Genomic DNA, 24211 nt, shown 5'->3' with positions numbered 1-24211 from the left:
AAGAACATTAAAGGCCATTTTTCAAAAGAAGACATCCAAGTGGCCAAGAAACATGAAAAAAATGCTGAACATCACTAAACATCAGAGAAATGCAAGTTAAAACCACAATGAGAGACCATCTTACACCAGTCAGAAAGACTATTATTAAAAAGTCAAAAAACAACAGATGTTGTCAAGGATGCAGAGAAAAGAAAACACTTATAACCTGTTGGTAGGAATGTAAATTAAAACAGCTTTTTGGGGGAACAGTGTGGCAATTTCTTAAAGAACTAAAAATAGAACTACTATTTGATCCAGCAATCTCACTATTTTCCCTTTGTGTATATATATCTACCCAAAGGAAAAGAAATCATCATATCAAAGAGATACCGGCATTCATATGTTTATTACAGCACTATTCACAATGGCAAATATATGGGATCAGCTAAGCGTCCATCAATGGAGAAGTGGACAAGGAAAATGTGATATATATATATACACACACACACACATTCTATATAATATATATAGCATGGAATACTATTGAGCTGTAAAAAGAATGAGATCATGGCTTTTGCAGTAACATGGATAGAACCAGAGGCTATTATCCTTAGTGAAATAACTCAGAAACAGAAAAGGCAAATACTGCATGCTCTCGCTTATAAGTTGGAACTAAACAATGAATACACATGGGCATATAGAGGAGAGTAATAGACATTGGAAACTACAAGATATGGGATGGTGGGAGGAGGTGAGGGTTACAATGTTCACTATTTGGGTGATGGTTGCACTAAAAGCCCAGACTTTAACACTATGGAATATATGCACATAGGAAATCTGCACTTGTACCTCCTAAGTATATAGAAAATAGGCATTAAAAATTAAACAAAATAATTTACATTTTCTTGATCATAAGAAGCTAAGCACATTTTCATGTAGTTATTGGCTAGTTAGATGTCCTAGTTAGTAAGTGCCTATTAAGTCTTTTGCTTATTGTGCAGAGGTTGGGGGCGTGATTACTGGTTTTGTAACTTATTTTGTTGCTCTTTATTGATTTACAGGAGTTTAAAAAATATTCCAGATAGGTGTCCTTTTTTGGTTGTACTTGTTGCTGACAGCTTTTCCCATACTGTAGCTTGCCTTTTTCCACCCTGGCTGGTATCTCCTGATGAACAGATGTCCTTGAGTTTAAGGGTGTGTCCTCAGGGGCTGTGTAGCACTGGTACCCTGCTGCCATCTGGGATTGGCTGTGATTGGAAATTAGATGCTCATCAGATTTAGGAAGGACAAGGAAGTGGTCAGAAAGAGACTGCCTAGGCAAGGAAAAATTATTCACTTTTCAAAGTGAACATCCAAATGATAACCTTTCACAATTATCTTGTTCCTATATTGAAGAGGGTGTGCTTTGAAAACAAACTTGAGTTTTATGAATAAATGACATGTAGCTTTTAAAAAGATGGTGACAGTTCAATGAATAATGAGAATGGCTAGCTCTGTAGATCAGAGGAGTACTTATTAGTGGGTGGTAGAATGAGGGCCTTTCAAGTAAACTGGGAGGATCACCCTGAGCAAAGCTGATTGCCCAAGGCTATGGGAGGCACAGGGCTGCTTTGGCTCTGGTCTTGGTTCACTTTGGTCTTGGTCTGGATTGTTAGGGTGAAGTTTTGCATTGAGGGCCAGAAGAGTGGGTTGCTGCTTAGTGACATGCTGGGTATTTTGACTGCTTTGTCCCTAGTTGGGAAGGTGAGATGAGTATACAAATGAGTGTGTGTGTGTGTGTGTGTGTGTGTGTGTGTGTATGCATGAGACGGCTCAATAATATGTGAATTCAATAAGTTTGTTTTCTGTATTTTTTTTTTTTTTAAGGCAGGATCTTTCTTGCTCTGCCACCCAGGCTGAAGGACAGTGGCACGATCATAGTGCACCACCATATCTGGCTAATTGAAAAAAAATTTTTTTAGAAGAGACCTTGCTACGTTGCCAGGCTTGTTTTGAACTTCTGGGCTCAAATGAGCCTCCCACCTTAGCCTCCCAAAGTGTTGGGATACCAGGCACGAGCCACTGCACCAAGCCTGACTTCAATAATTTTCTGTATGGTTTATTTGTTGGTGGAGAGTAAGATATGACTTCAAGAACTTAAGAGAGAGGTGGAGAGAGAAATATCATTTGGATTAAGAAAACCTTCCAGAAATCTCTTTTCCCATCCCTGTCAATATAGTTGTTAATTATCCTGAGTCCATTGTTACTTTATCAAAAGGAAAAAAATTATAATGACTATGTCTTGAAAAGAAAAGAATCAAAGAAATGGCCCAAGATAGTAATTGCTGGATCGAAAGGGCCCACCAGTACTGATTGGGATGAATACATAAAGATATTCTCTATATACGTATATCACAGTGAAATTTCAGAACACTAAAATGAATAAGGAAATCTTGAAAAGCTTTAGACTTTATTTTTCTAAAGCACAAATTTGACTTAATCCCTCAGGAGTATTCTGTAGATGGCTTTAAAAATGATCTTTTCTATTACAAGAAAAAGGTGGCCGGGGGAAGTGGCTCATGCCTGCAATCCCAGAACTCTGGGAGGCTGAGGCAGGTGGATTGCTTGAGATCAGGACTTCAAGACCAGCCTGGCTAACATGGCGAAACCCTGTCTCTACTAAAAACAAAAATTAGCTGGGTGTAGTGGCGGGTGCCAGTAATCCCAGCTACTTTGTAGGTTGAGGCAGGAGAATCATTTGAACCTGGGAGGCAGAGGTTGCAGTGAGCTGAGATTGCACCACTGCACTCCAACCTGGGCAATAGAGTGAGACTCTGTCTCAAAAAAAAAAAGAGAAAAAAGAATAAGGTGGCATATATGTCAATCTTCCCTACCTTCATCGAGTCCTTATGGATAACAGGAAAAGCATTAGAAAAGGAATAGGAGAAAATATCATCTTTGGATCAGAAATCCTGAAATATCTCTGGAAGATAGGAAACAGAAGGGATCCAGGCCAAACACAGACTTAGAATAGCAGTGGTTCTGGGTTTCTGGGTGCTTCCAGGAATACACACAACAGCCATCACCGTGAGTGGGCAACTACATTTGAAGCAAGTGGACAACTTTGACCCCTCCCTCTGGTTGCTTTGTGCTGAGTCATGGGCAGCAGCAGGCTTGAGCGGAAGGTACCCTGTGTGTGTGCCTAGAACTAGAACCTTCGGCCCCCAGTCAAGTTACTGATACATGTTGTATTAGTCGTTCTTGCATTGCTGTAAAGAACTACACGAGACTGGGTAATTAAGAGGTTTAATTGGCTCACAGTACCACAGGTGAACAGGAAGCATGGCTGGAGAGTCCTCAGGAAACTTACAAACTTGGTGGAAGGCAAAGAGGAAAGAGGCACATCTTATGTGGCTGGAGCCTGAGGAAGAGAGAGCAGGGGGAGGGGCTACACACTTGTAAACAACCAGATCTTGTGAGGACTCACTATCCCGAGAACAGCAAGGGAGAAATCTGCGCCCATGATCCAATCACCTCCCGCCAGGCCCCTCCTCCAACATTGGGGATTACAATTCCACGTGAGATTTGGGTGGGGACACAAATCCAAATCATATCACATGCTCTTCCACACGGCACATCCCACTCTTCCCTCAACCTCTGGAGGCTGATACATCAAATATAAAAATGAAAGTCCAACAGGAATCACCAAACACTTAAGGAAACATCAGCTCCACGAATTACAGACTCTGAGTCAGCATACAAAATGACCTTCACCAAGAAAGCAGCATTAATGCAGCCAACAAGATTGGACCTTAATAGAAATGAAGTGGTACCCTCAGAGGGATAAGAGGAATTCATGATCATGAGCTGAGAACAGGCTGCTATTTGAAGATCCACATAGATATTACATTGGAAATGAAATATTTCACTGATATTTTTAAAAAAACATATCAATGAGAGAAGCAGCAGAATGTGCACAGCTGAAGAATAAATTAGCAGGCTGGACATTTGAATTAAGAAATAATTCAGAGCATAGTACCAAAAGACAGAGATATAAAGAATGAAACAAAGATTAGAAGACCTAGGACCTAGGAGTTTCAAGACCCATTTATTAGGGCCTCTGAAAGGAGATAAGAGAGAGAGTGGTAGAGAGAGAGAGTGGTGGAGGAAGTGGGGAACGGAAGAAAAGAATCAAGAAATAGTCAAAGAGAGATATGCATTGTTGGATTAAAAGGATCATGATGAATAAATAAAGATGCTCCCTAGACATACCACAGTGACTTCAGACGTATCAGTGTAACTCCAGTGCACTAAAGGTAGAGAGATTGTGAAGGGCTCTAGGAATAAAGTAGATGGGATACTGTTTTGATTTAGAGGCATGATGACTCTTTGCTATCTTGAGTGGGTGGGGGGACAATCTGTCTTTGGGAAGGAAGTTAAGTGGAGATAGATTTAATATTGCAATATAATTTTACATTTTGAAAATAAAATGAATTCCTGTTGTTTTCTTTAGCAAACTCTGCTTGGTTGCTAGAATTACATAATTATCCTTGGGGAATGATTGAGATTCTCTAAAATACATGTAGGATATTAATATTAGTCAAAGTAGGGTCTTTGAAATGTTGCATAATCTTTCTTTAGATGTTAGCCCTGAAAGGGCTTCGCGGTCATCTATATTTGCAGCCCTTTTCTCCCTGAGGCCAAGACCTTGTTTACTACCTTGCGGGACAGTGCTAGGACTAGTGGTTGAGATTTCCTTTTGAAGTCCAGGGCTCTCTGTGGGATGGTTGACAGTTCTTTTGGCCCTGATGGCTCTGTTTAGGCTTGTTGATGGGGTAACAGGATTGTGCATTTTTTTCCCTGAGCAGGAAGGCATGCCATTTACCCTGGATAATGTTTTTAAATTAGCAGAAAGAACAGATGATTAGTTTTATTTCGTATTAAGATTGAATTTGCAAGGGCCTGCTTATTGGTAACTTGATAACCTTGATTAACTGTACGGATCACTGGAGCGCTCAGAGCGCGTGTGGGTTTGTTATGGAACAATTGACTACAGAACACAAGCTCGGGTTCCTTAGCAAAGGACTCCTTGTGGTGAGAAATAATGATCAGTCTTACTGATTACTATTTATGTAAGGGTTTTTCTCTTTATTTAGCTTAGAACACCATACTTTATTGAAAGAAGGGATTCTGAGTTTCTATTCTTTTCCATTTTAACTTCCTCAACTTTTCTTGTGTGATTTTAGGGGGCAGAGCCCACCAGTTGCTGAATTTAACTTGCTCCTGAAAGCGCACACTTTGGAAACCTACGGGGTGGATCCTCACCCATGCAAGGTAACTGCCCCTCACAGCAGGTCACCATATAATGGTTGTTTTGCTCAAAAGAGAGTTTATCTGTGCGCAGGCCTGGCAGAGCCTTGTTAAATCTGTCCCACAGCCTGGCCCACAGTCCCTCATTGGAAGGGACAACAGTGGGCTGCTGTTACATGTTTTGGCAGCTGATTTTCTCCATTGGAGTCTCCCAATTGTTCGTTGATTGCCATGTAGTAGCCACATTTTCCTAAATTAACATCCATGGATTCACTTATCAAATGGATGGTTTGGTCCCTGAGGAGTTACAGGCTCTTGACACATTTACTTTCAAGGCCATTGCCAGCAAGAATGCAGTCTTTAAAAAATGGGAAAGTGGAAGGAAAAAAAAGAAAGATTTCAAGTTGCATTTTGGCATTAGGAACACTTGTTTTTATTTTTTCCTTTACTCATATTTGACAGTGTTTCTCTCAAGGGTGAAACATAGACTACTTATATCAGAATCTCCTGGACCTCACCCCAGAGCTACTAAATCAGAATTCTGGGGGTACAACTGGGGAATCTGTCTTTTAATCAAGCTTCCAAGGTGTGATACTTATAGATATATTTTCCAGAAATGTTTCACTGAAGCAATGTTCTTCTTTCCATATATTAGACTATGCATCAGCCAGACACTAGTCCTAATCCTAAACTAAGCATTTTATCAGTTAGGCTCTTAAATATAAGTTTTGGAGTTTTAGTGGCACATTTCTTTACCCAGATTGGACTGCCTAATATTATTTGGTAAAGCATTAGTCCTATAGGTCTCAGCATGGGCTGCTCATTAGAAACACCTGGAGAGCTTCACGAGCACCTGCTGACCAGAACACATCCCACGCCAATTACGTCAGGATCTGCTGGGGAGGGGGGCCAGGGGGTGGAAACCAAGCTACCCAGGTGTTTCCAATGTGCAGCCAAGGCAGAGAGCCAGGGGTACTTGTCCATACTAGCATTTACATCCTCTTGTTCTGCCTACACAAATGTTGGAATATTTACCAGCGGCTCTTTCCTAGAATGGTATTAATCAGTTTATTCATTTTAGTGAATTAACTTTTATGCAGAAATTTGAACTCTATTTTATTTATTTCTTGGAGACTGACTTGATCTTTGTGTTGTTATTCCTTTGCCTTCACTTATCTACAAGATGCTTAGTTTTCCTGGTCTAGGCTGGAAGCACAGTAAGCTTTTCTGGAGATATTTTTATACTGAAATTTCCAGAAATCCTGTGAGAGATTGAATCAAAATTAGATGCTCAGGGCTTTGGTTTCATCATGTTACAGTGCTAATGGCAAGCAAGAACAGTTTGCTCACATTACAAAGCAGACCTAGAACACAGGCAGCCCCAGAAGACACTGGGAAGTAGACATAGTGATTTGGGACTAATTCATATTTTTCCAGGAGGTTCCTAGAGGGCAGAAAGTCCACTCCTCAAAGGGAAAAGCTACATATTCCTGAACTTCACCCAGACTTTGAAAGGCCTGCTCTTAGAAGTTCCATCTCAGAAACTTAGTTTATTGCTACAATCATTGGAATTAGTCTAAAATTAACCTAGGGTGAGGATGAATAAGTATATTGGTTATCATTTATTTTATTTTCCTCAATCTAAACAGATTTTTCTTTTTTTTTTTTTTCAGGATTCAACAGGCACAACAACATTTTTAGGATTCACAGCTGCAGGCTTTGTGGTGTTTCAGGGAAATAAGAGAATCCATTTGATAAAATGGTAAGTGCCTCTTTGGAAAACTGGCTTTCCATTTTTCTTAATCTTGATTCCTCCGTCCCCTCCTTGGCTTCTTGGGCAAGTGTCAGGTAGAATGCCTGGTATCCATTTCCTTGCCTTGGAGCTTCATCATAAAGGGATGTAACATCTAGGTTGCCTTTGGTGGGGACTTGGATTTGCCAAGCTGAGGAGTCAACTTAGGAGGCGTGGGCTCAGGGGCTCTGCCTTCAAAGAGAAGGTGTCCAGTGTTTCCTCACCAGTAGTTTCTATTGCTGTGGCCAAGGGGGGCACACGGATGGGTCAGGGCAGGGTGTGAGTTCCCATGAACAACTCAGGATCCACTCTCCCCAACTCACTTCTTTCCACTCTCCTCCTCTGTTGAATCCTGGGTGCAAACTCACCCTTTATTATCCAGTGTATCCATCAAGATGCTTTTGGCAAAAGGTAGCAGGATTGTCTACTCATGATGGCTTACAAATAAGAGGACTAATCAGCTCACAGAGCAAACGTGGAGCAGTTCCATGGTCTGTTAACTTAACTGCCTATTAACTTAAATGCCGGGAAGGATTTAGGTCTCTGTTTTTTTTTTTTTTCTCTGCCATTCTCAGGCAGGCACATTGGTCCTGAGGCTCCTGCTCCTGAGATGGGCATGTGTGGGACTGGCCTGCACATCTCCTCATGGCAATGCCCGGAGCCTGGAGGAGAGCAGCCCCTTCCATGTGTCTCCTTTTCAAACAAGGATAATTTTTTAGACGCCTTGTAGGAGACTTCCTGTATATCTAATTGGACAGAATTGGGTCACATGTTTCTATTTAAACCAGTCCTTGCTGAAAAGAATGGGAACTCCAATATATAAGAACACAATTCTTTTGTAAACAGGGAAAACAGGAGTGAACATTTTGCAGTGCAGTGGATTTGCTTCTTGGAAATGGATGCAGAAGGAGGAGAAAGTCAGATACTGTGAATCCGCATCATTTCATTAACTGAATCTGAAATCACCACGTTCTTCCCACCTTGCTAAGTGGGCTGGGCAATTAATATTGTTCTGATCATTAATGTTCATGAACACTAGAGCTTCTTGGAAGAACGATGCAGCCTGACTGTAAATAATAGAATAAATAATTTTGAGCTATGTGCGGATCCTCTCTTGGGAAGAGAATTGCTGTATAATTCACTTGAGGCTTTTCACTGCCCATTAGACATTCACCAATGATAAGATAATACCTTGTTTCACTGCAGTCTGCCTGGCATTTTTGAGTCAGATTCCTATGGGAAACCCAGGTACCTTGGTTAGCTGCCACTTTTTTTCTTCTTACCCAGAGATTTTCTTTTCATAGGCCAGATGTCTGCAAATTGAAGTTTGAAGGGAAGACATTTTATGTGATTGGCACCCAGAAGGAGGTCAGATACTGCTTTTTTTTAACTGCCTGTTATTGTGTGTGCATGAGAGAGATTCAGGAATAAAATATGCCTTTAGTATTATAGTCGCCAAAGACCATGACTTTGAAGTGTATGATGATAATGAAAGCTATATGCTAAAAATATTTTAGAGGCAAACAAATGAGTACTGGGTTTGTACATTGAACAATAAAGTCAGTGAGCAATGCTGATTGTACACCCCCATGTACAAAACAGACTGGGATAGACTTTGGAAATAAAAGATGGAACCTCTCTCTACCTCTTTTTGCCAATATACAGACATGTGAAACAAAGAATACTTACAAAGCTAAATGTTCAACAACCAGTGCTCATTAGAGTGTTATAAACAGAGCCTATTAGTCCAGAGAGTCTTAAAACAAGGGAGTTACTAGATATAGACTGTGGATTCACCAGGGAATGCATTTGTGCGGAGACCATTAACAAAATATTAAGCCTCAGAGGTAGCTCTAGAAATTTGCGGGTTTTCTTGTCATGAGTTTTCAGCCCAAGTACTAGTTCCTCAAGGATGGCAAATATGTTTTTAGGCTAATTCCAGTGTGACAGAGAGGTAGGTGATACCTGGAGTGTTGAGAAGCATTGTGAGGCTGATTTTGATCAGAAACAGATACTAGATACATTAGTGATATCTGCAAAGGGTGAGGGAGGGGTGAATACCATGTTAATAACACTGTAAATAACATAGCAGTATGTTGTTACTTCAAGTCTGTGTGATAGGAGACAGGATACAAAGAGGTAAACACCTGAAAAAAAACCCATGGAAAATGTAAATGGTATTTTACATGCCTTTTCTTGTTTTGTTATTTTTTAATTAGAAAAAAGCCATGTTGGCATTCCATACTTCAACACCAGCTGCCTGCAAACATCTTTGGAAGTGTGGAGTGGAAAACCAGGCCTTTTATAAGTAAGTGGCTTTTATTCACTTAATTATAGCTTTTAAAAGCACCCATGGAATTCTTTATGTTTTGCAAATGGCTGCATATTTATTTCTTTTAATACAGTTTTAAAAGTTATATTTAAGTAAATTAAAATTTTGTGCATTGTTCAGGGTGACTCCCGGTGATTGTTGGCTTGTTGGCCTGACCAAGTCCTGAGCTCTATGTTGGATGTTTCCTGTGGAATGGCTGTGGGCCACTGTGTGTGTGTGTGTGTGTGGGTGTGTGTATGTGTGTGTGTGTATGTATTTCAAATAGCTATTTCCACAAAATATGTCACAGGATCAATTTTTGGTTGCCTTCCTCCCCCCACCCCCACAAAGCAGACCTTGAGATAGAGTTTGGTACAAGTAGCTTATTTGGGATGTAATCAATGGACATACCAGTAGGGGAGTGGCGGGGGGTGGTGAGATTGGGCAGCAATGTAAGATGCATTATTGAGCAGGTCACTGCTGTGGACAACTGGGCTCAGATCTTCTTAGGAACTCTGGGACATGGTATAATATGCCTCACAGTTCTCCTGCTGATGGGCAAAGAGGTGGGGCTGTTTATCTACCAATTCGTCATTTATTTTGGTTGAAGCCTGTTTTGGGGGCCAGAATTAGTACTCTCTGATATTTCTGGCTTACTCTGAGTGTGGGTTGGATGTGCTTTCACAACCAGAAAAAGAGACCTCTGACAGAGAGTCACCTGTGTTCATAGTAAGAAAGCTTCAGTGTATTGAAAATAGTGCCAAAGGTTTATGGGTGGAATGCTGTCAGAGCCTAGGATCATAGAAAGTAGGTGCTGGACAAGACTTCAGAAACCATCTGTAAAGCTCTCAGGTTTCAAAAGAGGTTCAAACTGAGATCTGTGCATGGAGTTACACCTTCTCCTCTGAGAGACGCCTGCTGACTGGAAAGGCAGTGGTAGTGGATGCAACTAAGAACCTAGTCCAGCCCTCCTCAGGCCATCAGCACTGTACACCCCTGGACCTCATCCAGGTGGCTTTTGATCAGTCCCCCTGCCCCTTACAGTGAGATTCTGTCTTACTGATTAGACTCATCTCCCTGAAAATGCTGTCTCTGAACCTCCTGGGCTTTGGCTGATGAGAACCATCAGGACAATGATAGCTTGGATAATGATTTTGAAACCAGTTTCGGCCACAGAATACTTTTTCTTAATCTGAAGTATAGGCAAAGTCCAGCATGTAAAGGTGATAAAAAGAGAAGTTTTGGTGGTAGATGGGGCCTTGGTTGGGATTGGAGATTGAAGACTCTTTGCCCATTGTTCATTGCTCTTCAGGAGCTTGGGTGACCAGTTGTCCAGGTTGCCTATGCCTTTCCTAGGTTTAGCACTGACATTCCCATGTCCCAGGAAACCATCAGCCCTGGGAAAACCCAGAAGCATAATTTGAACATCACTGGGTGAGATGATGCACAAAATGCTGTACTAGGAATGATTGGAGAAGGTGATGTGTACCAGTAGACCTTCCCACGACCACCACCACCTCAAGGTTTTTGTGTGCCTCCTGCATGTTTGGGGACTGATAAGGAAGGAGACCAGTTGGCCTTCGGAAAATCTCCATGTCTAGAAGCCTTCACCCACATGAGAGTTCAGAGAGGGAAACACAGAGGGTTTGACGCTCTTAGTCTTTAGTTGGAGCCTCAGTGATTTTTTTATTCTGTTTTTTAAAAAAAAATTTTTAAAATGGAAATCTAATTTACATGCCATAAAATTTACCCTTTTAAAGTATACAGTTTTGTGGTTTTTAGTGTAATTCACAAAGTGATATAGCCGCTATCACTATCTAATTCCAGAATATTTTTATCCTTCCCAAAATAAACCTTATGCCAGTTAGCAGTCATTTCCCATTTCCTCCTCCCCCCAACCTCTGGCAACCACTAATCTACTTTCTGTTTTTATGGATTTACCTATTATAAACATTGTGTATAAGTGGAATCATAAACGATGTGGCCTTTTGTGCCTGTTGTCACAAAATGTCTCCAAAGTTCACCCATATTATAACATGTCTCAGTACTTTATTCCTTTTTATAATTGAATGATACTGCATTGTTTCAATAGACCACATTTGGTTTATCCATTCATCAGTTGATGCTCACTCGGGTTGTTACCTCTTTTTAGCTACTATGAGTAATGCTGCTACAAGCATTGGATACAAGTTTTTGTGTGGACAGTTCTCTTGGGCATATACCTAGGATGGAACTGCTGGGTCATAGGGTAACTCTATATTTAGCTTTTTGAGGACCTGACACATTGTTTTCAGTGCCTAAGCTTTTGGAACTCTTCTGTTCTTTCTTGAATGAAACCATCAGTTTCCTGTCAAAGGATAACTTAGAGATGTTCAGTTAGTTATTTTCAGTGAATATTTTCTTGCATATGAGGGAATTAATAAATGGAGTGAAGAAACAAGGCAAAAACAAGATCTACCATAACACGATTTTATTACAGAATTTTATATATCTGTACTAGGTATCTGTACTAGATCTGATGTCTATTTTTTTAACCTGAATTCATGATTTGTATTTAGGTTAAAGTCATGTAACATAAAATTATTTTAAGGTGTACAATTCAGTGGCAGAGTATGTTTAAAATGTTGTCCAACCATCATTTCTATCTATTTCCAAACATTTTCATCAATCCCAGAAGGAAACTATATACTCACTGAGGAGTTACTCTCCCTTGTTCCTTTCTCCAAGACTTCTATTGGATTGTAGATTTTTCCATACCAACATGTCAGATCTGTAATCAATTTCAACTCTCTGAGGGCAGGAACTAGGTTCTGCTTTTCTTTTTATTTCCTAAAGATCTCAGGCATTGAAAACATGTTTACTAGCTCAGATTGATAAGGCATGGTTCCTGTCCTCAGGAGATTGTTATTTCATGTAAGAGACCAAGGGAGAAATGAAAAAAAAGAAAAAAGCTAGAGAGGAATCCAGAGGAGAGGGTGAGTCTTGCTGCCAGGGGAGCTAGGAGGTAGAAAACCCTTTTAGGTGGAGGAAGGACATCCAAGCTCCCGTAGGGTACCACGGCAGGAATGTGCAGGATGCATTTTGTGGGACATGAGTGGCTACAAGGTTGGAGCAGAGGGTAGATGAGGTAGAAAAAGAGGTGATAAGGGACCAGGAGTTCTTGAGGCCAGACACAGATGGCTTGACCAGTGCGAAAGAGGCAACAGAGGTTCAGTAGGTGTGGTTGATCATTCTTTACGTACAGACAGGCCTATGGGAGGGGGTGATACAGGAGAACACCTAGCAGACAGGCCTTCCTTTAGAGCCACACAGCAAGTTTTGCTTGGAAGGACTTTGGCACAGCCTTGAAGATACTTTAGTGAAATCACTGGGTCTGTATCAAAGAATAACATGGAGACATTCATTTGCTATTTCATGCCGTTATTTTATCATATATGAGGAAGTCAGTTGGGAGACAGAGTTAAAATAAAGGCAAAAACAAAATTGAGAGGAGAAAGGGAGAGAAAAAACCTGCAATCTGGAGAATGTGTTTTACACATTTTGGGTAAGCAGATTAGCTGGCAGCTAGTAAGGAAGGTATTCTGATAATTTTATCATGAACTAGGTAGGCCAACTTGGCATGTCAGAGAAGTCCCTTCCAGTCACTTGTGGATGCTTCAGAAGACTTGGAGGGTTTAGCTGTGAGCACAAGTGACAAACTGTATACGGTTGACCAGTCTTTGCATTGGCACTTTGGCTATAGTTAACCAAGCTACCCTCATCTCATTCGACTTCTAAACCTGAATATTTATAGCAATCTGAGATTTGCCTGAACATTTTGTTCCTCCATTATCCCATAACCATCCTTGTTCCTGAGGAAGGAGGGGAAGTATCACTTGTTCTGGCCCAGCTGTGGGACCTTGGCCAGGTCACTTTAGTGCTGTCTGGCCTTAGCCTCCTCACCTGTAGAATGAATGGGCCTAGGACTGACCTGGGTGCATTTGCTTGTACTACTGGGGCATAGTGTAATGAGTGTGAGCTTTGGAAATCAATGGGCTTGTTTCTAAATCTTGACTCTGTCATTTATAGCAGTGTGGCCTGGAACAAAGCTCTTAATCTCTTGGAGCCTCATCTTTATTTTTCATCTGTGAAATGAGATTGAATTACCTGCCTTGCTGTGTTCAGTTCTGCCAGGCATATGAACCATTGATAAGCAGAAGCTGCTGCTCTATTACTGCCCCTTCTGCTAATGATGAGAGTATTTTGAGCAGCAGTTGGATGAAGAGCCCACTCCTTTTCATTTGGAAGACTCTGATTCTGGTAACCTTAGGGGTATGCCTGCTTCCTTCACTGTGCCCACCCTTCCCTGGGCAGAGGTCCTGGCCCTGCTTCTAGCTCTGTCGTGCTGGCCCTGCATTTTAATGGTTTCAGCTGGCAGAGCAAGTACCTGATCTTGTTTCCTAGATGGTTTGTTCCTTCCATTTTTAGTTCACCTGCATGGGAGTGGGGAGGCCCGGGGGCCTCTGCTTGCGAATTCCCCAGTGTGCTTTTAGGACGCAAATGCGCTGCTGCTTGTCAGCTGGCCCAGGGCCACAGATCTGTTTTGAAAGCCCTGTCTTTGAGATCTGTCTGGGAATGGAGCCCAGACGCAGAAACTCTGATTTTTCCCGCCTACTCCAGACCCCAGGGGATCTCCAACACAGACTTATTCACCATTTAAGAGCTTCCTTTATACCATGTGTGGTCTGTCATGGTGCTGCCAACCCCAGAGCTCACTGTTTCTGGGTGCTGGTTCACTGAAAGCACACTGGACGCATTGAGGGATTCAGTGCCTCACTGATGTTTTCATTCACAGCATCTTTATCTCACACTTTTTGCTGTGTACTGGATACATGGTTGAGGCTGTATGACACTCTGTTCCCAATTTGTTTTGGAATTGTGTGCAAGGGATAAAAGCAGTTCCTAATACATTTGTTATTCAGAGTTTGGTGTACCTTTTGTCAAAGGAACAGTGTTATGCTTGGTAGGTGAGAGCCCAGACTAGCTCCCTAAACAAGTGCCTCTCACACTTGAATGCACATGTGAATGAGCTGGGGAGCTGGTTAAAATGTGCATTCTAATTCAAAATGTCTAGGGTAGGCATGAGAGTCCATATTTTTAATAAAGTCTAGGGGATACTGTGCTTTGGGTCCGTAGACCACACTCCAAGTAATAAGGTTCTAAACCAGCAGTTCTCAATCCTGACTACATTAACATCACCTGGAGGAGCTTTTAAAAACTATTAATACCAGTGCTATGGGTCCCTGCATCCTACCCCAGACCCAATTAAAGCAGAATCTGGGTCTTCATTAAAACTTGTGCACAAGCGTTCATAGCAGCATTAGTTGTAATAGCCAAAAAGTGGAAACAATCCAATGTCCATCAAATGATGAATGGATAAACAAAACGTGGTATATCCATACAATGGTATATCATTCAGCCATAAAAAGGAATGGAGAACTGATACTACAACTTGGATGAGACTTGGAAACAGTATGCTAAGTGAAAGAAACCATTTACAAAGCACCACATATTGCATGAGTCCATTGAAATGAAATATCTAAAATGGCAAATATATAAAGTAGATGAGTGGTTGCTTAGGGCTGGGAGTAGGTGAGATGAGGAGGGGAATCAAGGAATGACTGCCAATACCCATTGCAGTGACAGGGGGTTTCTTTTGGTGGTGATGAAAATGTTTTCATATTAGATAGTGGTGATTGATTTTCGTAATTTCTTGTTTTAACTTCATGAATTATACTAAAACCCACCAAAGTGTACAATCTAAAAGGGTGAAATTTATGGTATGTAAATTATATCTCGACAAAGCTGTTATTTTGAGAAATCTGAATCTGGGATGAGGAACCTAGGTGTTGGCAGTGCTAAAAGTTTCCCAGTTGTTGCTAACATGCCGTCGAGGGGTTAAGACATTGCTTTAGTTCAGTGATTCTCCCATCAGGTCCCTGGACCAGCATCATCACTCCCGGGAATTTTTGGAAATGCAGATTCTTGGGCTCTTCCCCAGATCTACTGAATCAGAGACATGTGTTTTAAAAAGCCTTCCAGGTGATTTGTTGCTCACTAAAATTTGAGAGCCAGTATGACTAGAGCATGATTTTTTAAATACTGAAATCGGACAGACTTGGATTTATAGCCTGGTTCCTGCAGCTTCTATCACGGAACCATGGTAAAGTGATTAAACCTCTCTGTGCCATATTTTCCTTATGTGAAAATGTGGATCCCTTCCTCCTAGTAGAGAGCCGTGAGGATAAAAGGAATTGTATATTAAAGGTGCTTTGGATGGGGCATTGCCCATATTAAAGGCTCAGTAGTAAATGCTGTTACTGTTATGGTTACTCCAGGAGCTCTAAATTATGACTTCAATGGGAAATTGTGTTGTTAATTCTAGAGGTGGCCTCTTGGAGCACCACCCAATGTCCCCCCAGTACCCATCCTGACCTTCATCCAAGCCCCTGGAATAGCAGGTTTCAGAGGAGAAATTGCAGGTTGGGGAGAGGGGAGGTGTTCTCCTGCAGAGACGATCTGGATTTCTTTGTGAGGTCAGATGTTTGAGCATAGTCATACTTCCTGTGTTGGGACTTTGATGGGGAGTTGGAAGTTGAAGTGGGAGACGGCAGGTGGAAAGGAAGGCAGAAGGCTGTAGGAGAGCGAATTGCTCTTCCAATGAGGCTGTGAATTCATTGCTTTCTGTGGGAAGAACACTCTTCTCTGGGCTTGCTGTTGATGGGAGAGTCTGGTAAACAGAGTGCTCAGAACATTTTGGCTAGAGTTAGAGCTCTTTTATTTGCTTTCAGAGTGTTTAACATGGTTTTCTGGAACCTCCATAATTTAGAGGATTGGCTGTGGTAGCTTCATAGCGAGAAGGCGATGAAGAGGTTTGAGACTGATATTAGGGAGGGAGGAAGGTGGGAAGGAAGGGAGGAAGGGAGGAAGGGAAACTATTATATAATGAGCAGGTATGATGCTAGGTGCTTTCAAATCATTTACTCTTGTGTAACTCTCCTGAGAGTACTATGAAATATTATGACACCCTCCCCCTTTAATGATATGTAGAGAAACCGAGGCTCAGCAAAGCCACACGGCATGACCAAGGTCACAGAACCAGACGTGAATAGCAATCTGGACCACTGTTCTTTCAGGTGAAATGTCACCTCTTGGGTCATCCTAGGAGAATTTGGGGGCACAGAGTTTCTCAAATGTAAGTGGACTTCTTGGAATCCCCTTAGGGTGCTTGATTAAAGTCAAGCCCCTCTTCAGACCCACTGAATCGGAATCTCTCATGATCAAGCCTGAGAACCTGTGTTTTTTATACCTACTCCAGGTGTCTGATGCCCGGCCAGGTTTGGGAACTGGTACTCCGGATTCATGTACTTTAACCCGGCCACCATTCTCTCTCCTCTGTCCATTCCCCTCCCCTCTACAGCCTTGTTTCCCAATTCCCAGTACGTGGGTGTCATTTGAGCTCTCAGAATAAACTCCCTGTTAACGTTCCATTAAAAATCTCAGCTGAAACATTCTGGGAGTTCACCTGGACATTTGGGAGGGCAGGTGATTCGTGGGAATGCTCTCAGGCAACTGTCTCTGAGCAAATCAGATCACCTGCAGATACTCCTCCAGGGGAGCCCACCACCAGAAAGAAGCACAGTCTTTTCTCTCTGCTCATCCTGAGCAGACAGTTACTGGCCATCTTTGTGAAATGTATCTTTTGACCTGCTTCTTTTGAGTCACTTTGAGGATTTTTGGGAAGCAGTACTGAGACTGAGACTTCCCTCTAAGAGCCCAGTCTGGGTTCAAGCCGATGACAGTGGCTTCCTCCTGGGGCCTGGAAGGGCCAGAGCTAAGGCCAAACTAGTGAAAAAGAGCCACCTGAGTGGCCAGGAGCTTGACTCACGCCTGTGCCGGCTTCATCGGCTTCACGTGTCGCTTCTGTAGAATGGGCAAAGTGTTGAGTTTGAATTTTAAAAACCCAATTAAGAAACTCAATCTTTTTTTTCTTTTTTTAAGCCAACCACTTTGTCCCAAGGATCTTTAGGAACTTGGAATTAAAAAAAACCACACACACAATAAAAAATAGAAGCTTCTTTAAAGCTTTCTCTTCTCCCAATCTCTGAGGACTTGGGAGCAACCCTGCCAAGAAGATGGGGAGAGGGCAGAGGTGATCATCCTTTTCTCAGGCTTCAGTAGATAAAGTGTCAGGCCACAGCTCTGTAGGGCTAGTGGGGAATTTTAGGGGGTGCCGATGGGCCCAGAGCAGGCATGTCCTCGTAGGAGGTGGAGGGTACAGCTGGGACCATCTCAATGCAGCTTGCTGGGGGTTTCTAGCCTGGTGAGTGGGTGTGGTCTGGAAGGAAGCTCCAGCCAGCATACTGCAGGGCCCCCGCAAGGCCATGGCTCTCACGTGCCTCTGTGTGTCCTCAGGGGTCCTGTACCATTTTCTCCGGGCCCTGCCCTGACAGGATCCCCCTGCCAAGGCCTGTGCCCTCCCTTGTCCATCTTACTCTCCCTGCTTAATGTTTGTGGCCAGTGCCCTTCTGTGTTATCTTGGGCTGTTTACATAGGTGGTGGGAAGGGGCTTCTTTGCAAAAGATTGTTCCTATGGCTTTCCATTGTTCCCTCGATAAAGACCAAGATCCTTAACAAGGACCACTTAAGGTCTGGTCCGGGAAATTGGATTCTGGCTCTCTGTCCAAGTTTGCCTTATTCTCCTTCGTACATCTGTACATTCACTTATCTTTATTAGGAAAAGAAAAAGTGTGTGTAGTAATAATAACATGGGAAAATGCACATTGAGTCTTTTAAAAATGAATTTTATTTATTTTTTTAAAATTTCAATACCTTTTGGGGTACAAATGGTTTTCAGTTACATGGATGAATTATAATGTGGTGAATTCTGAGATTTTGGAGCACCTGTCAATTAGTGTATATTGCACCTAATGTGTAGTTTTTAATCCCTGGGCCCTACTACCCTCCCCTTCTGAGTCTGTAAAGTCCATTATATCACTCTGTATGCCTTTGCATACGCATAGCTTAGCTCCCACTTAGAAGTGAGAACATAGAATTTTTGGTTTTCCATTCCTGAGTTGCTTAACTTAGAATAATTGAGTCTTTTTAGTTGTCTAGATGTTTAGGCTGATGGCTTTGTGCCTGCTGGCCCTCTGCTGGGTATATCCACCACCACTTCCACCGTGCCCTGGTTAACACCTTCCAGCCCCTGGATCTCAGCTCAGATGTCCCTTCCTCAGGGCATCTTCTCTGGCCCCCAGGCTAGATCAGCCATGTGTCTTTCTTGTACTTACCTTGGTGTGTAGAGCAGGGTTGGCACTCAGTTAATAATTACTGAGTGAATAAAGGAAGCTTCAAGAGGCTCAAGGGTGGGGATCACTGTGCTGAAACTTCCCTGGCTCCGTGCATGTCTTTGCTCAGAATGCTACAGATCATATTGATTTTGTCTGTGTGTGTTTAAGATTTTGTGACTATCAATATTTTAAACGATGCTGAACTCTCTGAGATCTGTTCTTTCTAACTTGTTGGATTTAATTGTACAAGGCTTAACATGACTGCTGTAGAGCCATCCTCAGCTGTCACAGTAATTTAGTGCCCTGTGTGCAGCCTCCCGGCAGCCCAGGCTCTAGGCTGCTTTTCAGAGTGTTGTTGTTTTGTTCTTATTTACGAGAAGGGCTCAGAGGTGCTGAATCAGTTCTTGGCTGGGCAGCTTCTGCCTCGTGTATCTTAGTCATCTACCACTGTGGGTTCTTTTAAAGAGCACAGGGTCATGGTGACACAGAAGCCAGTGACCATTCCTGTGGTGATGTGGGACCCTTGTTCCCTCACTTGGGCAATGCACAGTGAGTTCTTCGTGGCATAGTCAGTGACCTCTGTTGCCAGGAAGCTGTTTTCTGCCTCACTGTGGATACAGGAATAGGCAGCAAGGTGCCCTAACAACCACGAACTTCCTGATGCCATGTCACAAAATTCCCTCTTCTCCATATCTTCAGATAGAAATTAGGGGAGAATTCCTTCTGATCATCACTGCCCGGTCCTTTTTGCAGGTTGTGACCCACTAATTAATTATGAAACCCAGTATGTGGGTCATGAATTTGAAAAGAATGAAAGGAAATAGCATAGAAAATATTAGAATGCAATACACATAGTGAAAGTAACTATTCTTTTGTGAAGCTTTTCTTATAGTTTGTGTGCACAATGCAGGCTGAGTCACAAGGTAAATTACATTTCTTTCTTGCAGTAAAAATACCCCATCACCACACCTCTATAGCATGTTGTAAGTGGACTTTCCAATGTCCTAACCACCTGTGCTTTGTTTTTTCTTAAAGGTATGCAAAATCCAGTCAGATCAAGACTGTATCAAGCAGCAAGATATTTTTTAAAGGAAGTAGATTTCGATATAGGTGGGTACCAATGGTTCCATTTCAGTGACGGGGTGGGGATGGGCAGCCACTTAAATTTCAAAATTCTGCTTGCAAATAAGTGGCCTTTGGTTTGTGCCTCTGTTTGAGTCTTCCATTTCTACTCCATTGCTCTCTTATGCTCACAGGGCACCCTCAAACTCTACCGTAATTTTCCCCCTCATGATTTCTATAGCTGGGTCAGACACCTGTGAAGTTAACAAAAGGACACTTGTGCATATCCCTCTCATTCTTCTCTGAGTATGTGTGCATACACATGTGTTTCTGTCTTTTGCAGTGGGAAAGTTGCCAAAGAGGTGGTGGAGGCCAGTTCCAAGATCCAGAGGGAGCCTCCTGAGGTGCACAGGTGAGTGGATGATCACTGCGGGTTCCAGGTGGCTTTAAAAGCTGGCTTTTCCAAATCCCCTATAACATCCCTTTGTGTAGTGACATACAGCATTAAAGAAGGACGTTCTCACTTCCTTAGACATCTCACTCAGACAGATTTGGCTGGGCCATGGAATGAGCACAGCTGGGCTCCACTTTGAGTTATGTGCTCTCAGGAGAGTCATTGATTAGGTCTGGAGCATCACCTTAACAAGCAGGATGCTGTGCCATTGCTTGGGCAAACTCTGTCATCTCATCCTCTTTATCACTTGTCCAAACTCTGTCATCTCATCCTCTTACAAGTTCTCTGTTCCTGCCTGTATTCATCATATTTGGTCCATTCCCGTTGGCCTGACTCCAGGCTGACCTTTCATGGGGCCATTACTCTCTAGGGCCATGCAGAGGAATGAACGACTTAGTCATTGTTGGCTCAAGAGTACACACCTCCATTAAGGTGACGATATGCAGTCATTCTTAATAATTAAATATTCTCTTGCCATGTTGGACTTCACACTACCACAATTTACACAAATCATTGCCCATCCTAAACCTCAAATATGCTGCATATCTAAAGCTCAACATTCTCAACGTGTTGCCTCCCACTTTTTAAGGAAAGATCACCATGAGCTAAATTATTTAGGAAGTCCCGCATGCACTGGTTTGCACCTGCCCTTTCTTCCCCATCTTTGAAACCCAGAGTTATTTCCTTTATGCTTGGATTTTCCAGTTTCCTCCATTTCCAGGGTGATTAAATGAGCTGGGTGCCTCTCCACCCTGTCCCTTGGGGTTGTTGGGCAGGAGGAGGCTGTGGTCCCACAGAAGTGTGGCTAAGCCAGCCTGGAGAAGCATCCAGATGACATTTCTCTCCCACACTGGGGAGCAGAAGTGCAGTTGGCACGATATCCCATGTAGATGGGTACAGAAGAAAATTTGTTTCTGCTTTGGGGTGACTTGGGAGGAGCTGTAATGTGAAAGTCTGCAAAACCAAGCTATCACACTGTAAGAAGCAGAAGACTACAGGATGAGAGAAGCTGGAGAACCTTGGCTCCAGGCATGTCGGTGCAGATCCTGAAAGTGCAGCCTGCCCACCAATGAGAAAAGTCTTTATGGTTCCCTCCTCTTCCCCAAATTGTGCTTATTCAATGCAGCAGAAATGAAGAGGAAATGATAAAACATATCATTCATCCCTTTCAGAATCTTTGAACTGGAAATGACCTCAGGGATTGCCCAGTTTGATGCTTCTGTTTTGTAGACAAAGAAACTTGAGTCTCAGACAAGTTAAGTCATTTATCCAAGGTCCTGACTTTTTTTGATGGCAGACCTAAGCCTAGAACTCCAGTGTCCTGCTTCTGTGTTCTCAGCTCTTTTCTCTGTAGCACCCTGAGAGCACCTGGCATTTTCTTAGAAGCTGGTAGTGGAGGTGGAACTATCCCAAGTGGCTCAGCATGCATTTTATTTTTCCAGGTTGAAGCTCAAATATTTGATCTTAAATACTTGATGCTGAGGGAGTTCTCCTGGTAGCACAAACACAAAGCAGGACACTTTTTTTACAATATACTTTCAGAGATACATATTCCAAAAAATAAGGCTTTTTGAGTCTCAAAGTTACCATCTTTGGATGGTTAATGAGGTTAATAAAGAATTTTTTTAAAGGCTTCTCTTGTAAATTTTGGTTTGAATAATTTATAGAAACCAAGGCTTTCTAGCTCAGGGTTTCTCAAATTGTAACTTGCACAGGGATCACCTCAGGATTCTGTTAAAATCAGATTCTGATTCAAGAAGCCTGGAGTGATGCTTGAGAGTCTGTGTTTCTAACATTTTCTCAGATGATGGCCACGTGGCTGGTCCATGGGCCACACTTTGAGTAGTCAGGCTCTTGGTAACAGGTGGTGGAAGGGTGAAGGGAGCAGGCTTTCTGGAGTGAAGCGCTTTTCTTGGAGTAGACTGAACCCCAGAGTGCGAGGAAAGTGGATACATGCTGAGGCATCCACCAAATCATAGTTTCCCTTTTCTGGAATCTTCTAAAATCTCCCAAGATATTACTGCAAACAAGGACCTAGGGGCCCTTGAGACCTGCTTTGAATGTTCTTTCTCTTCCACCTCCCCCTGGGTATATGAAAGACTGTTGAGTTCACATCCTTAGGATGCCTCCGTGGTTCTTTGCAGCATCTCTCAAATCTCTGACAACACCAGAAAGAATTTGATTAATGTAATGCTACAAAGCAACCTCTTGGAGGAAAGGACCTTGTCTATCTTGGTCATCTCCATGTCCCCCAGCACCTAACACAGTGCTTGGCACATAGTAGAGGTCAATATATAGCTGTTGAATGAATGCATGAGCTAGGAGTGTGGGACGACAGCAGCACCTGTCATTTTCTTTGATGTGAGATCTGTCCAAGGTGCTGCCCCGGGGACCTCAATCTCCCCAGAGACAGCACTGTGGTCAGAGCCATAGTGATGTGTGAAACCTTCATTCAGGCAACTCCTCCTTCCATCCCAGTAGCTAGTTGTGTGGTAGGAAATTGTTCCTCTTGGACAATTGTTTGGTTTTCAAAGTATTTCAGCTTCTTTGAAGCTGCCGTCAAAAGTGAGAATGTAGTAATAAGCTCTCCTCTTGTGGTGCGCGTTCAGAGGTGATAGTCTACAATGGTGGTGATAAGGCTTTAATTAGTGAATTTTCTTCACATTCTGAGATTCTACTCTTCAAATAATGCCAAGTTCACAGACTCCTACATCTGCTGAGGTGTGTGTGTTTATGTGGAGAAACAGAAGCAGACTGAGAACACTTTCTTGGAATTTTTCTTCTTCTTCAAAAAGAGGAGCAGAAGCTAACTCTGATGTTTTCTTGCTGATCATCGTTGATGACAAGATACCCAAGCCAAACCCTCCTGAACTGGCCACTGGGTGACAATCATCTGCCTGTTCCAGAGGCCCAGTGAAGCAGAGGGCTGTAGCTTGGTGAGCCGAGGGCTGGTTGTGTGAGCCACCTGAGCATAGCTGCCACCACAGCAGACACTCTGAGGCAGCATTTGTACCTAACACAAGCACCTGTGTAGGGGTCATGAGTGGGTTCTAATCTTAGCTGTGTTGTTTGCCAGCTGTATGGCCTTGGGTAGATCACTTCTCAGATCATCAGCTTACTCATCTATAAAATGAGATTTACAACATCACTTTGCCCAACTTCTAGGCTTTGTTATGAGTATTAAAATAAAGTGCTTTAAAAATTCGAAGGTGCCATACAAATATGAGGTGTTGATAATATTACTACCATCTCTTATCCAAAAATGAAAAACTGGAATATGACAGATACATTCACATTAAAATCCCTCCAGGTGGAGTTTTTAGAGGCTGGCACTACTTCTTTTAATTTCAAGGAGGGATATAGGAACTCCAGGAGTCACTATTTTATGCTACCATTTTTGAGTCCTGAGTCTGCCTATATAAGCATCTTTTAGTTGAGTTACATAATGTCAGTTTCCTCACCTGTAAATATGGTATTTTTCTTGCCCATCTTACATGCACAATGAGAAAAACAAATGGGATAAATATATTCAAACCCCATTTGCCCCAGTATTAGAATATAATTGTAGTTCCCAAAGGAAACCTTTCTATTTCAATAGAGTTCTTAATGACAGCTTCATTTGGAGACCATTCTTTGCTGGGAGTACATGCATGAGTGGGCTGCAAAGTGGGCCAGATATTTTTGCAGAGTCATCTGATAGATGGATTCTGAGACTGGAGAAACATGGCACGTATCCTAGCCTGGCCTGGGGGGACCTCAGGCATAAACACAGTTACCTCAGGAGTTCAGGTGGAAAGGCAGAGTGGAAGCTGACTGGGACATCTGCACATACTTAAGAAAGTGCCTGACACAGTGGGACCTCATGTAGCCAGAAACAGGAGGACAGTAGGGGTAGCAAGCAGAGTCTCCTTTGGGGCATTGCAGGCCAAATCACGCAGAAAGGCAGTGTGCAGCACAGCAAAAGCCTTGGACCAGGAATCAGATTGTCTGGC

General features: G+C 42.5%; 1 protein-coding gene across 3 annotated transcripts in view; it reads left to right on the top strand.

Moving 5' to 3' along the window:
• FRMD3 (FERM domain containing 3) overlaps positions 1–24211 on the top strand; it is a 309481-nt gene that overhangs the window by 232162 nt on the left and 53108 nt on the right. For all 3 annotated transcript variants that reach the window (XM_009244544.3, XM_054519443.2, NM_001132757.2), the window contains 6 exon segments: positions 5205–5292; positions 6942–7030; positions 8365–8428; positions 9280–9368; positions 19739–19813; positions 20109–20177. In XM_009244544.3, coding sequence (XP_009242819.1) covers positions 5205–5292; positions 6942–7030; positions 8365–8428; positions 9280–9368; positions 19739–19813; positions 20109–20177 — 474 coding nt within the window.

The sequence above is a fragment of the Pongo abelii genome, chromosome 13 (assembly GCF_028885655.2).
Source record: "Pongo abelii isolate AG06213 chromosome 13, NHGRI_mPonAbe1-v2.0_pri, whole genome shotgun sequence".
Lineage (NCBI taxonomy): Eukaryota > Metazoa > Chordata > Mammalia > Primates > Hominidae > Pongo > Pongo abelii.
This window is presented reverse-complemented; position numbering and strand designations above follow the sequence as displayed.